Source organism: Seriola dumerili, unplaced genomic scaffold (assembly GCF_002260705.1).
Source record: "Seriola dumerili isolate Sdu_G_001 unplaced genomic scaffold, Sdu_1.0 BDQW01000226.1, whole genome shotgun sequence".
NCBI lineage: Eukaryota > Metazoa > Chordata > Actinopteri > Carangiformes > Carangidae > Seriola > Seriola dumerili.
Genome location: NW_019174481.1, coordinates 5,838,242 through 5,857,371, shown reverse-complemented (window position 1 = coordinate 5,857,371; position 19,130 = coordinate 5,838,242). Strand labels below are relative to the sequence as shown.

At 40.6% G+C, this 19,130-nt stretch overlaps 3 protein-coding genes across 3 annotated transcripts; all 3 read left to right on the top strand.

Annotated features, from left to right (window-relative positions):
• Positions 1-403: 403 nt before the first annotated feature.
• Positions 404-10,946, top strand: pask (PAS domain containing serine/threonine kinase). The gene is made up of 21 exons (XM_022755248.1): positions 404-510; positions 685-900; positions 1,260-1,489; positions 1,585-1,755; positions 1,949-2,083; positions 2,202-2,336; positions 2,541-2,784; positions 3,556-3,737; positions 3,827-3,956; positions 4,257-4,428; positions 6,173-6,408; positions 6,658-6,787; positions 7,457-8,043; positions 8,155-8,297; positions 8,419-8,586; positions 8,687-8,812; positions 8,914-9,048; positions 9,154-9,353; positions 9,664-9,797; positions 9,903-10,052; positions 10,360-10,946. Exons 2-21 carry the CDS (start codon positions 708-710, stop codon positions 10,530-10,532), a joined length of 3,774 nt encoding a protein of 1,257 aa, XP_022610969.1. The 5' UTR covers positions 404-510; positions 685-707; the 3' UTR covers positions 10,533-10,946.
• A 736-nt stretch (positions 10,947-11,682) lies between these two features.
• LOC111229036 (transcription termination factor 4, mitochondrial-like) lies at positions 11,683-14,338 on the top strand. Its single transcript, XM_022755192.1, has 4 exons — positions 11,683-11,735; positions 12,070-12,508; positions 12,656-12,840; positions 13,734-14,338. The coding sequence occupies exons 1-4, from the start codon at positions 11,709-11,711 to the stop codon at positions 14,118-14,120; spliced, it is 1,038 nt and encodes a 345-aa protein (XP_022610913.1). The 5' UTR covers positions 11,683-11,708; the 3' UTR covers positions 14,121-14,338.
• Positions 14,339-15,797: 1,459 nt separating this feature from the next.
• gpr148 (G protein-coupled receptor 148) lies at positions 15,798-16,757 on the top strand. Its single transcript, XM_022755380.1, has one exon. It carries the CDS (start codon positions 15,798-15,800, stop codon positions 16,755-16,757), a length of 960 nt encoding a protein of 319 aa, XP_022611101.1.
• Positions 16,758-19,130: the final 2,373 nt, after the last annotated feature.

Sequence of the window (19,130 nt, the reverse complement as noted above, 5' to 3'; positions counted from 1 at the left end):
ATCGTATTTTATTTACTTTTGTGACTTTGTTTCCATGGAAACAGAGGCGGGCGTTTCCGGTGAATTATCCAATAAGGTTTTCCTGCTTGGAAGCGTGATATTTGATTGGCTACAGACGACTTTGTCGAATCGTTTAGTTGGCTGGCGCTCGAAACCCGCGGTTTACAAAAACTACAGCTGGACGAAGTGAAGTCATCGCAAAAATCTGTTTTTATTCAAGGTTGACCGGTTCCAATGATGTCGAAATTGTGCTGATGCTGCGGTAAGGTCAACTCTTAATAAAGTCGTTCAAAACTGCAGCGGCAAACCCTGTTACTTCAGAGCCAAACAGTGCGTCGGCGTTTTGTTTGTGGTAACGTTAGCAGTAACGTTAGCAGATGACTAGCTAGCCCGGTAGCGCAGGGGAGGTAACGTTACCTTGTCAACTAGCGTCAACTGAAACTGCTGTGGCCATTACCTGCCCTAACAGCTTGGAAATACAATCCTCACAGGACCTTTCTACGACTCAAGGTGAGTGTTTTGTCGGACTTCATTCTCAAATCAGACGCTAGTACCTGAGCAACTTACAGGTAATCAATAAAGCAGTGTCTGTATTAGCTAAATCTGCTTTAATAAGCTAACCCGTCACTTGTATACTAATATTGCAATGTCGGAGCCTATTAACGGTCTCTATATCATTGTCAGTACTAGCTGGATAACTAACAGCAATGTCGCTGTCGACTGAGGTGAGCCAAAGCATCAGAATTAAAGGAGACACTATCTGTGTGGTGCCCGACCTCTCCTCTTACCTCCTGGAAGATGACTTTGACCTGAATAAGTCCTACCCATACACTCAGAAACCGCTGTACAAGAAGAGCCTGTTGGCATTGCAACGTCGTTATTGTTCTGGTTCCTTGACAGGTGTGTACACACAGCCCTCTGGCCATGCATGACAAGCCAATGTTTTGGTTGTAATTGTGAGTAGACTTGAAATGATTAATCAGTCGACACACGGATAATCCACAACAGTTTTACATAATTAATTAGCAAAGGTGCATAAAAGTAAGAGTTGCTGTTTTCTATCAAAGTAAACTGACTATATTTGAGTTTGGCACCGATTTTCCCATAAAAAAAAATATATTATTTGAAGATGTCGACTTGGACTAATATTTACTATATTACTAAATTTATTTTTAGCTGCAGCCTTGATTTTGAGGATAAGGATGGGAGAAAGTGTTAAAGAAAAAAACAGGCATCTGTCCCCAATTTTTTGCTTACAGGTGAACGTTTGGATGTTTGCAGTTCTGTGGCAACAAGAAACCACCAAATATCTAGCTTACATCCTGGCTCACAAGTTTCTGCTGTCTGCCTGCCACACCCATCCACTGTGTCAGAGACAGAGGAAAACCTGTTCTGTCAGCTAATCTCTGGAAGATTTGGCCTGTCAGGATCTTCATCTGTCCTCAACCCAAACAAAGTCATTCTTACTGTTCACCATAAAACCAGAAAGGTACTGTGTGTCCACTTAATGTGAGCAGTGGCAGCTGAGCAGAAAACAGCACTGCGACAAGAGTATACCCTGTAAATGTTCTTTTCATCTTTCAGATTTTGTCAGCAAATGAACAGGCCTGCAAACTGTTTGAGTGCACTACTAATGAGCTGATTGGAAAAAAGCTGTCCTGTCTCCTAAAGAAAACCAGTCAGGTCCTGGAACAAGCATTGGAAGAAGATTTTCCATTAGTTGATGGAACTGTTGCAGCTGTGTCTGGAAAAGTGGTATGAAATATGCTGACTAAAAAACTTAATAATGAAAATAACTATGCTCTGAATTCTTGAATTTTCCTTAAAACATGACTACATCACGCTACTATTCAGTCAGTTGTCTTTAATTTCCTACACCACTGCTGCAAGAATATGTCTGTGTGTATATATAAGAGTGTGTTATGTATCTTAAATACTTTTTCTGTAGGTGGATGTTGTGACTCTGTCTGGAGAGGTGCCAGTGTCCGTGTGCACCCTCAGACTGTCACAAAATGAGGAGGACTGGCTTGTCATGATGGAAAATGTTGAACGGTTATCAGCCTGTCTCTCCTTTTCACAAGATGTGAGTACATCATTATTTCGCAGCCTTCGTTGTGTGATTTTCTTTGCTTCTTTGGCAACCTTTCTAACCCATTAAGACAATTGTTTGTTACACTTTCAATATCATTTATCATTTCTAGGGCAGCATCCTATCTTGCGACTTGGCATTTGCCCATCTCCATGGGTACCACCATCCTGATGAGTTAAAAGGGGTGTCAGTTAAGGAGCTAATCCCCTCTTTACAAATCCCCCTCAACAGTCATGCATTGCCCAAAGTAAGCACATTGTACAACCAAAATTGTCCCACTCAGCTAAGGAAAGTTCCCTTTCTTAATCTTTGCTTTTAGTTTCTGTTTACCAGTGTGCTACTTCAACAGTTCAGGAACACGCAGAAAAGAAATTATATCCTACAACATTATAAGCTCAGGTATTTCTTTAAGTCTGTCATCTTTGACTTTGCTTTTCCTTCCTCCCTTTAGATGCTGAGAGTTCAGAGAGAGTATGGTAAAAGCAGAGAGGGTGCAACAGTCCCACTGTGTGTCAAACTTCAGGGGGCAGTACTATGTGGAAAACCCCAACACCAAAATAATGGTAGTGGTTTCACCAACCCAGCAGATAGTCAAGAAAGATCAGATGCACATGATAAGCAGCCTTGCTCCCCTCTCACTTACCCTCTGTGCAAGACAGAAGCCTCACACTCTGAAAAGTGTGAGCAGTCCTCTGGTAAGTTGGCACCTATGGCTAGGTCACAGAGGGATTAAAAACACACTCAATATTATTTTGATAAAACCGGTGCATAATCCACTATGTTGTGCTGTTATCCTGGCCATACATCTTGCAGTGTAAGACTCTACACTTTATATGAAAAATATACAAAGGATAGATTAAAAAAGTCACATCCTGGTGGGAAAGTAATCAAACTCTGAAGTAGCTGACAAGCATGGCTAAGAAGTTGAATGTCAGATATCAAAGTTAGCAAAGTTATTTAATGTTAGGAGAAATCCTCACAAGTCACACCAAAGTATGCCAAAAACATAAAAACTGCATCAACAAATGAGTGGGAGTCGACATGAAACCAACCTAAAGGAATATAACCATTATACACAACGCTGTTGTTCAATGAGAAAAATGCCTCTACATATTCATTCAAAATCAGCTAAAAACACACTAGGGTATCAGAAACCTGCATGTCACAAGGCAGAAAAAACAGATGGTTTTGAGGTACATGGTTTTCACAGAACAGTAACAGACTTAACAGACTAAATAGATTTGCATACAACCTACCGTAATATAAACCATATTGATCATATATGGCTCTGTACAAACTGTAGTGTTTAATTTCACTTTTCCTGAAGTGTTTCAGGGTGCAAAACAATAATAAACACTACATAGTATACAGTATGTACCATAAAGACTTAATTCACCAAATACTGCAATTGAGTGGACTTGATGTAGCTAATTGTGCGTCTTCAACATGTGCCTGGACTCTTAAAGAAGTCAAAGTGGACAGCAGTGTCATCTCCCCAAGCCCTGCACTGGAGTACTCTGGAACAGTTTGGGTGTTTGCTCCTCTAAGTGGTCTCCTCCTGCTCCGCCCTGATGGCTCCATCTCCAGCATCCACAACCACCTGGCCCTCAGTCTGTTTGGCTACAGCAAGGACGAGCTCTTAGGAAAGGTTAGCCAACATGAGCGGCTGAACAGGGCTGTTTGGATTGAGGTCTGTGCCAACCCTCACTTCTGTCATTGCTGCTTTGTCATCAACAGAGTGTCACTTTCCTGATGCCTTGTTTCTATGGATGGATGTCCGACTCAGACAGAGGGGCCTGTCCATTCCCTGATTCTCAGGTAGAGGCTGGTAAATGTACAGCCTCATCTAAAATATCAGGAAAATCTGGTAAGCATTCATAACCATTTTTGATGTGTACAAGTTGGTATACTTTCACAACCTACTTACTGTGATTAGTCTCAGGTGTTGTCTCTGTGGTAAAACAACATATATGGGTGGTGAAAAATAAATGATGCATCCTGTCTGTCTGACCAGACATTTTTGTGTTTTTCTTTTCCTGTATGCACCTCACAATAGTTTCCTTACTCTGAATTTATTCCTCTTGTGTGTTTTTATTTTGTCTTTACATACAGCAGTATTTGTTTATACTGTGTGCTTTAATCATTTTCTTCTTTCTCTCAATTGTAGCTCCATCCTCACTGGTGGCTGGAGATATGGCCACGGTGCACCGGGCGGTCATGGGAAGAACCTCGATAGGGAGAGGTAGGATCTTCACTGGAACCAGCACCAAGCTGGAGAAACAGGGCAGCGCTCTGTCAACGCTTTCCCCTCCTGCAGTCACCTCTACACGAATGGTTATGTAAGTAAATGCCCCAATGTGCTCGTTGTCATATGCTACCTTAATCAAGAACTCAATGTCTTCAAATTCAACAAGGATAATAAACATCTTGAATGTGTTTAACTTGGACAGAAGGTTATTTGTTAGCAGACATCAGAATTTGGGCTTCCTGTGATTTCTCAAGTAATGGACAGACAAAAGCTGCTGTAGCAGCATGCAGGCACCTAAAAGCAGGAGACTGCATGTATATTTAATATGCTTTGCAGTAAATCTTGAAAACAGCAGCAACTTTATAGCCAAGCCTGATATCCTTTCTGTGTGTCTAACCAGCCACTCTTTAACTTACAGCTTTCCTGTAACATATATGCTTTTACCATATTTTATTTGTTGTTTTTTCTAAACTTGTAGGATAAAAAATCTTTAGCTGTTAACATGTGGGTTAAGAATAGCTTCACCACATAATATGATCATGACTGTGACTCTGGAAGATGAAGACCTCAGAATTTGGATTTACAATGTAGTAACATTTCTCTTTTGCCATCTGTTGGACAAATAATGTCACAGCATGTTATGTTTAAAAAAAAAAAAAAAAGGTACTGATATATAGTAAAGTGACATGATGTTTGGCCAATTTTCAGGTTTAGTAACAGATAAGAGAGATCCATATGAAGGGTTTAAAAGAAAGCAGACGTGTGTTCCCCCCTGATTAAGAAATATTACTATGGCATTGCTGTAGTGTTGTATGTTTGTTGTTCAATTAATTATTTAGTACAGTATCCCTCAGTGTTAATAAAATCCCCCTTGCATTTCCATGAATGACACATAATTAAATTCCTCAAACAGTTATGTGGTGCGTTTTTGGTGAATAACCTTCTTCATCATAAGATTGACTACACTACAAGGTTTTAAAACCCTTCAAGACTCGTTACTCTTGCTACAGCTATACAGTAAGATCTAGCAGCCTTTAGGCAAGACCACATATCAAACCGAGCGCCTCTGGGAAACAATGTCACCTTTAAAAAATTATGCTCACCCATGAACTATATTGATTGATTTTTTTTTTCTGTCCTTGCAGATGAGAAATGATGATTATATGAAATTTACAATAGAGTATTATTGGCTGTTGCATATATCCTGACTCTCCCACAAGGAAAAAAGAACTCTTGAAGGGCTTATTCACAACAAATAACTAATGCCACAGCTTCGAGCAGAAAACATGAACAGCTTTCTTGACAGTTATAAATCTATGAATGTGCTGTTTATAAGCTGACATCTGTAAGAGGTTTAAACATTCATTCTATGCATGCACACGTCTCCTATGACAAACAGATGGGTAATAGTAGTCTTTATAATGCCAACTTCTACTTGAAATATTTTGATGTGGTATCTTGTGTTCTGATCCATTTATTTGGAAAGAATGACACCTATGATGGTGCTTTTTTGTGATTCAGTGATGTATAGTAACAGTGAACAGTACTAAGACAACACTTTGGCTGTAACAGCTACAGCTTAAAAAAAAAAAAAAAGAAAGATACCTCCATCCTGCTAATGAAGCACCTATAAAGCGCTAGAGCAGCTGCATATTATACATATACATTTCCATCATTATTTTCACAAAAAACTCTAATACCAGATTATTATTGATATTATCATTATTATTTAAGACTTTCTCCCAGAATTGTTTCTTTACTGTGTGGCCATTACAGTCTTATTTGAAATATTTAAACAATATTTGAATAAAAATCCAGCCATTCTCTTTCCTCAGAGCCGATGACACTACAGAGCTGATGGAGGAGGCAGCCCAGGTTGCTCCCTGCAGTAGCCAGCTAGACAGTGCAGATACCACTGAGGCACTCCTCAAGACATTTGCCTGGGTGGAACCTCCAGAGGAAGGCACCTTCTCTTGCCGTGTTCTCCCAGGACCACCACACCATTACCTAGAAAAGCAGCTCCACGGTGGGGTTCAGGAAAATAATCACCCTGCCATTGAGATTATCCCAGGTGAGATTGTCCCCAGGTGACCAGCTGTTTCTCTTTTCTATAGTCATGTATATTTAGTTCTTGCTTGCAACTCAGAAACTAAACTGCGGTACATATTAGAATGGGTACTGAAACAGAACATTCAGCATGTGTATGTTTAATATTGTTTGGAGTGATTTCATATGTACAGTGAGGAATAGCATCTAAAGATCAGTCTTTGAGAAATTGCTTTGAGCATGTTTCTTCTACTGCTTTTGTTTCCCTGTTCAGACACTCCCGCTCAGAAAGGACATGCTGTTGGCAGAGTGGGTGGTGCCTCCCCTGGCAGAAGTAAAGACCAAGGATCATGTGCCTCTGTCCTCCAAGACTCCAGTTTTGAGGTCATCTCACTGGAGAGCAGGTGAGGGGAGAAACTGTGATTCTTTATTAAGATATTATTAAAAGATGTTTCCTTCATCACATTTTTAGCACCATATATGTAACTGGCTTCAGCTTTATATGCATGTAATTATCACCACATCTAACATCTAATTGTTAAGACAGCCCATCTTTTTATTTCAGTAATCAAGGCTCAAAGACAAGGAAAATTTAGCAGTGTGTCACATACTACATCACTGAAGAAATCATCTATTTTATTCTTTCTGTGCTTTCATTCAAATTGTATAGGCTTCACTGCTTAAGGGTGGAAGTGTCACTGAAGAAAGAAATTTTGTTAAATAAATTTATTTAAAATAAGAAAGCGTATCTCTCCTGGCATGACAACTGCAGAGTAATTCCATAACATCCTTTTGTACTGAACTGCTTTTCATTTGCATCTTTTACAGGCAAAGTAGCTTGAAATAGCCCAGAATTTACAGCTATGTGGGTGCAAAGAAGCCCTGAAAGACAATGACATGCCAGTTTGAGATTGGACAGAAAATTGGCAACATCCTACAGCAATGTTGACATTTCTCCACCTCCTTTTGATAAAATTATACCATCAGGATGTGTTTATTCTAAACAGATTTGCTATTCTAATGCTGTATTTTGTTGTTCTTTGTAATCAGTTTGTTGAAACTCACTTTCCCAGGTCTTCCTCTGGCTTCTGTGAAAAGTTTGCCGGTCATGGTGGTTCTGACCCAGGCCAAGCAGAGGACTCTTGTTCAGCACAGATAGTGGACTCGGCAAGCTGCTTCCTAGACCTCAACAGCAATGGTGATCTGGTGACCCAGGCCCTGGCTGACCTCGATCTGAGCGGTAGTGTAGAGCTGCTCAGTGGCGGAGGGTACAACGATGACAACCAACACTCCATGATATCCTGTGATACAGCTGAGCTCCTGCGGACACCTTCACCATGTGGGGTAGAGTCTGACCAGGAACCAGATCCTGTTCAGAATGGAGATGCTGCTGTGGAGGCCAGAATTGGCTCAAGTGAGGAACAAGGAAAGGATCCAGGCGAGCAGGATCACTGGACAGCTCTCTCTTCAATTCATAAAGGAAAGAGCGAGGAGTTCTGTGTGCAAATGAATGGTGGGATTCAGTCAGTGACAGACATTCCTGCTACATCTACGCCGAAGAAACAGAAGGTTAATGGACATGGCCTTTCCTCAGATGCTACTGAGATACTGGAGGGGCGATTTGAAGGAAGTGCATACCACAGAGACGGCACGAGAGTAGGTTGGTACAAATACAGAATTCACTGTTATTCTCTTTCCCTCCAAAAAAATCTACAGCATTCTTACAAACAGCAAATAGACTTTAACTAGTATATTTTCTTCCTCTCTCCAGATGTTCAGTGTGATGTGTGCAGGACTGACCTCCCTGGTGGAAGCTCTATGTTCTGTGTGTGGATGAGTAGGCCTGGGCAGCAGGGAACAATGTTGCAAACAGATCGATCACTGCACAACCAATCAGGAGTCAGTCTAGGAGAGGTCAGTGGCAATAAAGATTTTAAGTAATAAGTTAGTATGGCACATAATGTTTCTTAATCAAAATATTTAAAGTGTTGCTCTTCTTTCAACTCATTTATTATTTACTAATTTCTTCCTTCAGAGGATTGGTGAGGCCAGTCATGGAGAGGCATTACGCTCCACCATGGACCTTGAGCAGTCTCGAGCCTGTGACGGGCAGTTTGAAGAAGAGTACCAGCCACTTAAAGCTGTGGGTAAAGGAGCCTTTGGTTTTGTCTGGAAGGCAGTAAGGCGCTGTGATGGACAAGATGTAAGAAAGAATTTTTATCAATCCAGAAACATATACTTCCTAAATAAGCAGCAATTTACTCTTAATGCGAATATATACTGCAAATTGTCAAAACTTGCAGGTGATAGTGAAGTTCATTAGTAAGGCCAGGATCGTGAGTGATTGCTGGGTAGATGATCCCATGTTGGGACGAGTCAGCCAGGAGATTGCCATACTGACACGAGTACAGCACCACAACATTGTCAAGGTAACTGGGTTTTCACATCAGAACTTTTCAGTCACAAGGTTTCAGAAACATTTGTTTCTAATATTAAATTCCTTTGCTTTACCATATGTGTTTGCCACAAGGTTCTGGAGGTATTTGAGAATGGGAGTTACTTCCAGATGGTGATGGAGAAACATGGAGATGGTTTAGACCTTTTTGAATTCATTGACATGCAGCCGAGGCTGGATGAGCCTCTGGCCAGCTACATCTTTAGACAGGTACAGTACATGGATTAAAAATTTGCATATGAAAGAGAACTGGGGTCTGCAATGTGAAGTGTTGATTAGCCCCTTGTTAAACTGGAGGTTCTTTCTGTTTCTCAGCTGGTGGCCGCTGTCTTTTATCTGAGGACTAAGAACATCCTTCACAGGGACATAAAAGATGAGAACATCATCATCGACAAGTGTTTCCACATTCGACTGATAGACTTCGGCTCTGCTGCCATGATGGCTCCAGGGAAGCTCTTCTACAATTTCTGTGGCACACTGGAGTACTGCTCCCCAGAGGTGCTTCAGGGAAATCCGTGAGTATATAATACTTATGAATGACAAGTGGTGTTTCTTCCGCATAGGAAATTTTATAACAGCTCAGCTTTATTGACAGTTTAGGTTAAAAAGGGAATAACTGTCCGGCTCGCTCACAAAGCATTAAACTGGACAGCAGAATCTAGGTGAGAGCACTGTTTTCCAGTCCATGGCTTTTATGACCCATTAACCTTAATGCTGTACAGTCAAACATTACAGCTTCAAGGATATGGCCATTGTAAAGTTAGTCATACTCACTGATGAATAAAATGCTGGCATGTTTTCCATACTTTTTTTTTTTTTTTTTAGCTATGAGGGTCCAGAGCTGGAGATGTGGTCTCTGGGGGTTTTGCTCTACACTCTGCTATTCAGTGAGAACCCCTTCTGTGATGTGGGTGAGATCCTGGGTGCCAAACTCAAGCCCCCGTCCCCCCTCTCTCCAGGTATCTATCCTGCTGTTCTTTGCTGTAGGATGAAAATAGGTTTATTTCACTTTATCACTGGCTGTCTCAGAAAATCTACTGAAGTTCCTCTATGTACTCTCTCAGAGCTCAGTGGTGTGTTACATGGGCTGCTACACCATGATCCTGCTCAGAGAATGACTCTGGACCAACTGCTGCTGCAGTCCTGGATCAGCCAGCCAATTTCCCTGGCAGAGTACAGCTGGGCAGAGGTGGTTCCTTCAACTCAGAGCTATTGTGAGTACTCTTTACAGCTAGACAGACTGTGGCCAACCATGTTTTCTGCTTCAAATGTGATGAGGTTCCACCTGCGACATCTGCGGCAATGGAATTTTTTTTTTCTTTTTTACATTTTATTCTTTCATTTTTTGGCAAAGTTTAAAGTTTTCCATTCTGTTGTAACTAGCTTCTTGGTCATTATAAATGGCTATTATTGAAATGGGTTTTGAATTTTGAGTTTTTAAAATTTGCATAGCCCGCTGCAAAATAAATGGCAATGACACAGGAGAGCTCATGTACTCAGGATTCTCTCTTCTTTCAACAGGCTCACCACAGCTCCAAGAGGCCAGTCCTAAAGTTTACAATAGGCAAGGCTTATTCCCAGATCATGGTGATGAGACTCTGCCTAGTGATGAGGAGGAGGAGGAAGATGAGGATGAGAGGTTGTCAATGGTGGCCCTGGAGACTGAGCTCCAGAAGTACCTCCATGAGGACTAAAGACTGAATTAAAGGGAATGATGAAAACATTTTATCTGCAACAGTGCAAAGAGGACATGAAATGCAAAATAAGAAAAGGGATATTTGTTTTAGTCCAAGGCCATTATCATAACAGACAAATGTACCTTTTGCTTTATGAAGTATACACAGTTTGCTACCAAGTGTAATGAGCATCATTGCCAAGCTGTTGGGTACTCGTGGAAATAGAGTATTTGTGATATCAGAGTGCTACCCAAGAATGCAAAAACATCATCATGAAGATACTAGCAGTTTTCCTTTTTATTTAATCTATTTTATTTATTCTTTACATTTAGGAAATATTTGAACGATCAAAATCATAGTAATCATTTATAGGGATCCAGCGTTGCCACCAAAATCCACAGGTGACCACAGCCATGAGTTGTTTACCTCAGAGAAACCACACAGAAAACTGGTTGATTCACAAAGATAAATCTTTTCCTGTTTACATGTTTTCTGTTCATGATTTTAATCTCAAATAGTTTGATTAAAAATTGTAAGTATATTTACAATATTTTATCTATTTATTTTTATACATCAATAAATATTTTAGCACAAACTTGCTCTTTTTATATTTTCCAAGTTATTATTGAGGAATTGACTGTAAAGTTGTCATGCAAACATTGTGAGTATATTTGAATTTTAAAACGTTTATGCAGCCAATAAGCAGCACTTTTTTACATTGTCTTTCAAATCAGCTGACACAAATAACTTCATTTTCATTTTTCATCAGATTTTATTTGTAAGCTAAGCAAGTAAGCTTGCCGATACCTATACCCAATATCAACATAAGTGAAAACACTTAACAGCATGAGCTGTCATTTTAACACATGAATTGCAGTTATTTTCATATATAGAAATATTCAATAGGTAAGTTATTTCATAACGAATTATCTGCATTAACTAAAGTAAATCACCTAAACAGTCTTATTTGAAAAAACAGGCCGCCTGAATATTACCTTTTAATTCCAGCCTGGCAGTGTACACTGTTTGTAGTGTTTTTATATATTATAAAGTGTTTCTCTATAAAAAAAAAATGACTGCAGTGAAGACACCTAGGCTATAAGGCTATAAAAACATTTGACTGGAGCGGAACCTATGTCCTCTATTCCCTTCGTTAAAGCTGAGGGGACGGAACTATAAGTGCGACGGACAAGCATGGGAATCGCCGTGGCAGCGCGTCAGGTGAACCAGAAAGCCAGAAAATATCTTTCTTATTCAACATTCAGACACTAAACGTGTTAGTTAATCGTAATGAGTCGCATACTTCAAAGATTTTGTTGAAACGACTGTCAGAATTTGCCTTACAGCCGATTAACGTCCGCTATAACCTTAATGTTTGCTAACTTGAGCTAACGGATGTACAGCTAAGGTCGCAACTCTCTTCTGTTAACCTCTCCTCTGTAATTGCTTTGCATCCCAGTGACCTTTGTCCTGATCTGAGTGTTCAGCATATTTCATCAATAGGAGTTAAATCGTGGACCACTGACAATGTGTTAAATGTGTTTCTTTTCTACAGGTTCTCCGGTGGACTGTGAGGACTGCCGCCTCCTCTCCGCTCAGCCCACTTCATTTGGGGAGATGCCACCTCCAGCCTGAATGCGTCGGTTGCGGATTGTTCTGTTCCTCCAACAGTCGGAGTACTCGGCAGTCACCGCAACACAACTATAAACTTAACCATGTGTCTGAGAAGCCAGCCACAGAGCTGTCACTGCAATCTTTGGTCGATATGGGATTCACAGACACCCAGGCAGAGCAGATATATGAGGCTGTGTGCAAAGTCAGAGGTGGAAGTACTGCTAAACATGCTCTGTCAACTCTCGCAGCTCTGTTTGTCTTGGGACTCAGTCCATCCAGTGTGTTGAAGCTGCTGCAGAAATGTCCTCAACTCTACACTGTCAAGGAATCACAGCTTCAACAGCGCATAGAAAACCTGCGGAAACTGGGTTTAGTTGAAGGTGAGATCATCATTTTCCTGCAGCACAGTTTATTCCAACATTGTTGAGGTATTTCCTTAGGTCAAAGCAGTTCATGCCCAGAGTACTGAATATGTACTGGATGACCCAAATATTAAGGCATTATTTTAACCTTATCTCTCCCCATAGGCAGTCTTCAGAGAGTGGTGGCCTATTACCCCCAGATCCTGACTGTGCCCATGAAGACAGTAAAGACAGTGGTGGTGTTTCTCAGAGAGAAGTGCTTGTTTACTGTCCAGCAGGTTACAGACATCCTCAGAGACAGTCCAGCCATAGTACTGGAGGATCTGGGTCAGCTGGAGTACAAGTTTCAGGTCAGCAAGTAAACCAAACATGAAAGGATTGGGACAGTGCTGAAGCAAAAATGTTGATTAATCAATTAATAGATCAATGGAATAATTCTGATAATTGTTTTAGTCATCTATGAAACAAATTAATAACAAACAAATATGATGATTTTTCATTTTTTCTGTTGGGCATTTTTCATAACATTTTAAACAATAAATGCTTAAACCATGAATAACAAAAAAACATGTTAATTTCTGATAATTAATTAAATTTTTAGTTCTAGGCCAGGACACAGTTCCCATGGTAAAGTGCTTTTGTCATGTTAACATATGCAGATTTATTGGCTTCCTCAAACCAAGGCCATGTTGTCTTTTACAACCACCACAGTGGTTGTAAAAACACCCTTGCAGAGGGCTTTCTGGTCACATAGGCTCGGTCCCAGGTTCAAGGAATTTTCATTTCATTTTTTTTTTTTTTTCGGTACATCAAATGTTATTGTTTTTCTCTAACAGGAAATTATACAATACTACCACCATCCACAATTTGGTTTCAGCTGCCTCCACTGCCTTGCAGTATTGCATTACATGCCGGAATCAAGTGCTTTTTAGACTGCATACAGACTTGTGTTTTTTTTCCCCAGTGTGAGCACACTGCATTCTCAGAACCTGTTTAGAATGTGTATGGAAACAGTGAACGACTGTAGTGCTCCCTCTGGTGGCTATATGTGAACTCCACAGCCAAGAGGCATCAGTGGTTGTGAACAGATTACAGTATTTTGTTAGCAAGTGTATGACTTTGAGGTTTCTCCAGAATGGAACCTCCCATTTAGCCTTTGATCTGATCTGTATTATATCCAGCTTTATTGTAGCTCTAAAATGTCAGTTGTAATAGTATATATTATTTATCCATGTTTCCACAGTACGTCTACTTTCGAATGGGTGTCAAGCAGGCAGAGATGGTGAAGTCCAGGTTGTTCCGTTTCACTCTAGAGGATGTTCGCTGTCGACACTGTTTTCTGGAGCGCAGGGGTCTGTACCAAACCCCAGACAAGAAAGGACAGACGACCATCGCCAACCCTATACTGGACAGCATCCTCAGTGCTAACCAGGACACTTTCCTCACAGCGGTTGCAAAGGCGTCACCAGAGGAGTATGAAGTCTTTCAGAGACTTATAGCAAGAGAATGGCAGGGACAGGAGTATGGCATCATTGAAGCTGATAGTGATGATTATGAGGGAGAAGAGGAGGATGAAGAAGATGAGGAGACTGGAGGCAAGGCTGGATACAGGAAGAGAAGAAAGAAATGACAGTTGGGTAGGGACTGAGAGAATTGAAAATGATTTCAACAGAAAATTATGTGATTACATGTCTGATGGTAATTGAAACAATAAAATGTTTACTTTTAACTGTTCAAGTGCTCTAGAATATTCTTATCTAAAACACGCAGAAACATAATATTGTGGTAATTGTTACCTGACGTGTTCTCGTTTGATTGTTCCCATGCAAGCAACAGACCGGATTAAGTCAACCCTCTGGTTTGGAGTTGACTTTGGTGTTTATTTAAGTGGCCACACACAGACGTGAGATGCAGTGATGTCAATGTGAGGTTAGACGATGACGACTATGAATGAGGTATGACCGTGGTTAAAAATTCTCCTATACATTCTTTCCACCATCAGAAGATTTTGGACGTTCATTAAGTGACCCATAAGTTAAAGCAATTTCAGAGGCTTAAGTGCTGTGATGCTTGGCACATTAAAATTAAGAGAGCAATGTGAATCTAATCAATTTAATCTAGATGGTGTTCAAATTGGTTCCCTCAACAAAATTTGATTAAAACATCTTGGGTAGAAAACATTGAAGAAGGAACAGGACGAGGAGCAGTTAAGAGGATGAAAAGCCCCTCCCTGTTACTATGTTACAGCCAAGTGGCTGCAGCTTTCCCCATCCATATACTGGTCTATCTGTATGAGTCAACAAAGAGTGCATCAGATAAGGCCAGTGGTTGAGACAAGTCATACAAAACACCCATCGATTTATAGGAGCGTTAAGCCTAATGGATGTGCAACACAGAGCTTTTTCTGTTCTGGACATCAGGTAAGAAAACTCACCTTTGGCCAATCAATAATCTGTCAATAGATGTGTCTGCGCAAAGTTTAAATAACAAAGTGATTTTCTTTTTTTGTCTCAAGTTTGTGAGTAATCGTAAGGATTTTATGTATTTAAATTCTGATGCCCTACCTGAAAGTGTGGGTAAATTTATTATTACAATTCACAATATGGTTTCATCCACACAACAGGTGTAATATTTTTTATGCACTATGTTAAATGTATATTTTCTAATGTGTTTCAACATGAAGCTAATCATTTACAACTTCAGCATCTTCATTTGCATTTGTTTTCATTTGCAGTATAGCATATAGTATTTGAAACTGAAGGGGCAGAGTCCACTACTGTGTGCTGCTCATATTTGAATTTTAGGAAGGGTCTTGCTTCTCATTTGAATAATGATCTAGACTAAACCAATTCAGAATGGGTTATAAATTACTGTAAAAGGAGCAATAACAAACTCATATGAATGTAATTATAGATAAAATGGAATCAGCTGAAATTGCATGAAAAATGTTACAGGTTCGCCTGGCCTGCGATGCATCAAGATGATGGATATGAGAACACCTAGTGATTGTTTAAAGACCATAACTCATTGTAGTTACTGCTGTTATTCTTCCTCATGTTGATACCAATGTTCAATCAATTATAGCTTTATTATAGTTATCTTATCAAAGAGCCCCATAGTGTACCTAAAAGTAGCAAAACTGTGAAGAGGGCTTCAATAAAAATCATATATTAGTTGCTCCAGTCTTATTATTAATATGAATTTATGGTGTTTTCATCCACAGGGAGCTGCTGGGAGAAGTAGTTAATACATCATAAAACACACCTCACTCAGTGCGTCTGTGTCTCCTCCATAACTCAAACACAAAATGACGTCCACGTTACAAATTACAAACCTCACACAGGAGTGGGTTGAGAGTCTGCGGAGGTGGCACCTCGAATTTTTTTTCATCCCTACCATAGTCGTCACCCTGGCCACCTTATTCGCCAACCCCGTCCTCCTGACATGCATCTTTCTGTCCCGCGCCTTGCGACAGGAGACACGTTACCTGCTGGTGGCCAACACCCTGACAGCAGACATGCTCTTCCTCATCCTCAACCTGGCCACGGTGATCTGTAACGCAGTGAGAGCTCAGATTCCCTGGCTCGTCTGTGAGCTGGTCACAGCTGTCACTATAACCGCCTACTGCTGTGCCATCCTCACCGTCACCCTCATGGTGGTCGACACCTACGCTGCTGTCCGCTGGCCTCTCCACTACCACGAAATCCTTCCACCTGCCCGCACCCACCGCATACTGCTGGGCGTGTGGGTGCTGGCAGCCGTGTACCCTTTCACCCTGGTGATCATGATGGAGGTGGAGAGGGGAAATCCCAATGAAAAGGTGCCCGTCTGTCTGGTCCTCATCTCACTCGGCTTCATTCAGGTCCAGAACGTGATGGGTATCCACATCTACTTCTTTGTAGCTGCCCTCATCTGTGCTCTACTCATTTTTTACTGCTATATTCGGCTCTACATCGTAACAAGGACACAGGGCATCTGGCAGAACCGCTTCTCCAGGGCCCGGGTCACCCTGCTGGCCCATGGGATTCTGCTCCTGCTCTACTTTGCCCCTGGCTTTGTTTTCACCCTGGAGCTCTTCCTGTTTCAGAGGAAAGACATAAGTCAAGATGTTCGTGTATGGATCAGCACAGTCAATATGTGTGTATTTATGTTGCTGCCCAGAGCGTTTGCTCCTTACCTCTATGGGCTGAGGTACAGGGAGATCTCTGATACTCTAATGCAGCTGCTGCATCGACACAGGAGACTCGGCCTAACCACAGTATCATAAATATCTCATCAGACCTGTCTATTACTCATACTTAATGCATTTCCCTAATGGTTTTACTTGGGATATACATACTTCCACATGTCTTCAAAGTAGCAATCCAACAAACAAAGATGGAACTTGAAGGGCATAACCTTCAGAGCAATCCCACCACCCACCAATATTTGTTTTTTGACTAACCACCAAAAAGTCTGTAGATGATATATAAAAGTATTTTTTCACATTTTCTATATAAATTTAAAATATATTGTTTGTAAATTTGTTTGTCTAAATGGTGTTTCAAAACTCCACAATGCCAAGGATCTCACACTAAAATCCCTTTGTTTCATCTTTTTTAAAATCTTTTTCTACAGCAGTCAAATTTAAAATACTACATGTTAACCCTAGATACTGCCTTGTCCATGTTTTATATCATGTTGTTAACGCACAATGGCTACTGTTATATGTAAATTAGCAATTCAACTTTTTAAGGCATTAATTTTCTCAAATTATGAATCTTTCTGTTTATTTCTTTACCTGCGATGATACCTCTTTTTATTGCAGTGTTCATCCAAACAAAAATAAGAAAATAAGCTGAAATCCCTTGTTTCCTAAGTTTATGTCTCATTATTGAGGGATCATTAAATCTAGAATATATATTTTTTTTTTAATATACGAGCCAAATTTGTATTGGTATTCTTATTCTATCATCATTATGTAATGTAAAAGCTACATAAAAACTATCAGACACTCAGCCTCAGTTTTATGACTGTAGGAACAAAGCGCTTAACTCCATTTGCCTTCAAACCCTTGTTTGTCTAAAAGTGAAGGTCCATCATTAACAAATGGTCGATTGACTTGACAGTTTAAGGCCCCAAAGGAAGGAGCACCTTCCCTCACTCAGGAAGGTGTGGTGGATAATCATGGTGAGTCATTCCTGCCTCTGCTGTGTGCTGTCTGTAACAGGTACAACAGCTCAACAGTAGAGGGACACATTTGTCTGTCCGCTGGGCTGCTGTGACTGCTCCTTCCTGCAGCAGTGTTGCCTTTCTCCCCACAAATATGCCCTAACCCTCTGCTCACTCTCTGCATCTGCAGGTGAAGTCGAAGTGTGCCATTTTTGTACCAATGGCTCTACAACAACAACAACAATAAGAATCTGACTGATTTACCTGCTTTCCATGAAAATCTTAGCTCTTGGCTGTGTAGCTTACTTTGCTAATCTTTCTTGTCATCCTTTCTGGTCTGATGGTTGTTCTGGTGAACTTGTACAGGTGCAGATGCCTGGAGGCCTTTTGCAGTATTCTCACCTGTTCCTCACTTCTACCCATTTCTTCCATTTCCTCATTTTGGTTGTTGAGCTGCTGATGTGTTGTCCAGTGTGTGGAAGTCCTAGTTAGTGTGTGTGACCAGTGGTGGTGGTAACAAAAGTCCCCTCACTGTACCTGTATGACTCCAGAGACAGAGACCCATGACTGGTCCCGTTCTGCATCTAAAGGACGATCCAAAGACAGCTTATCAGACTGATTATCTCTCCTCATGTGCTGTAGGTCATGATGATGTATGTGGATGTTTTTTTACATTTTGAACATTGTGTAACTTTCAGTGACAGTATGATGAAGAGTGTGAAAAGATTATCCTCTGTACTAGTAACACATGGTTCAAAACAGTGTATAATGGGTCATTGATGAGCATCGTAGACTCTTTCAGGGAACTCAGTTGGGAGCTCTAAGAAATATTTTGCAACAGGGTAAGGAAGTTGTGACATGCTTTGTTCTAACTGAGCTCCTCCTTCCTCCTCACCTGAAAAAAGCGTTGCACAGTGCCTTTCATCCTGTTTTCACGTGCACGTGGTATCACATTACAGTTGTATCTGTTTGTTTAGCTCATATACCTTACAGTACCTTACCTTACCTACAGTATGCGTTTTGTGTTTGTGTATTCCATTGTATTGATAAATACTATATAACAACTATGTAAAAACACGTTCCGAGGACTAGTATTTTATATTGAATTCAATAACGTTTTCCCACCGTTTAATACAATGTAATACTGTCCCATTAACTGTCTTCTACACGTTCACACAAGTTAGGCTATTAAACTGGTATTGTTTTGCTGTATTGCTCAACCGCTGTCACTTGTTGTTACGAACTTTTTCTCCGCTAAAAGTTGAGTTTGTTTGCAAACAAAGGACAGCCACGTGGAGAACTAGAGGCACCTGGGAAGTGTTGTTTCTCATGGAGCAGAAAGTAAGAGACAAACCCTTTAATTGAACGCTATTACCCATAATGCACCGAAAGCACCAGCTGAGTGGGCGCAGTGGGCTGGCTTTTATTTTTTTTCCTGACAAGTATATATGGGTCCTGTGTTTACAGTTATGTAGTTAGAGATCTTTGT

Bases quoted from the DNA above. Each gene is read 5' to 3' on its own strand.
- pask (XM_022755248.1), top strand. From the start codon at position 708: ATGTCGCTGTCGACTGAGGTGAGCCAAAGCATCAGAATTAAAGGAGAC. The intron at 901-1,259 runs GTGTGTACACAC...TTTTGCTTACAG, and splicing joins TTGTTCTGGTTCCTTGACAG to GTGAACGTTTGGATGTTTGC. The intron at 8,044-8,154 runs GTTGGTACAAAT...TCCTCTCTCCAG, and splicing joins CAGAGACGGCACGAGAGTAG to ATGTTCAGTGTGATGTGTGC.
- LOC111229036 (XM_022755192.1), top strand. From the start codon at position 11,709: ATGGGAATCGCCGTGGCAGCGCGTCAG. The intron at 11,736-12,069 runs GTGAACCAGAAA...TCTTTTCTACAG, and splicing joins TCGCCGTGGCAGCGCGTCAG to GTTCTCCGGTGGACTGTGAG. The intron at 12,509-12,655 runs GTGAGATCATCA...CTCTCCCCATAG, and splicing joins GAAACTGGGTTTAGTTGAAG to GCAGTCTTCAGAGAGTGGTG.
- gpr148 (XM_022755380.1), top strand. From the start codon at position 15,798: ATGACGTCCACGTTACAAATTACAAACCTCACACAGGAGTGGGTTGAG.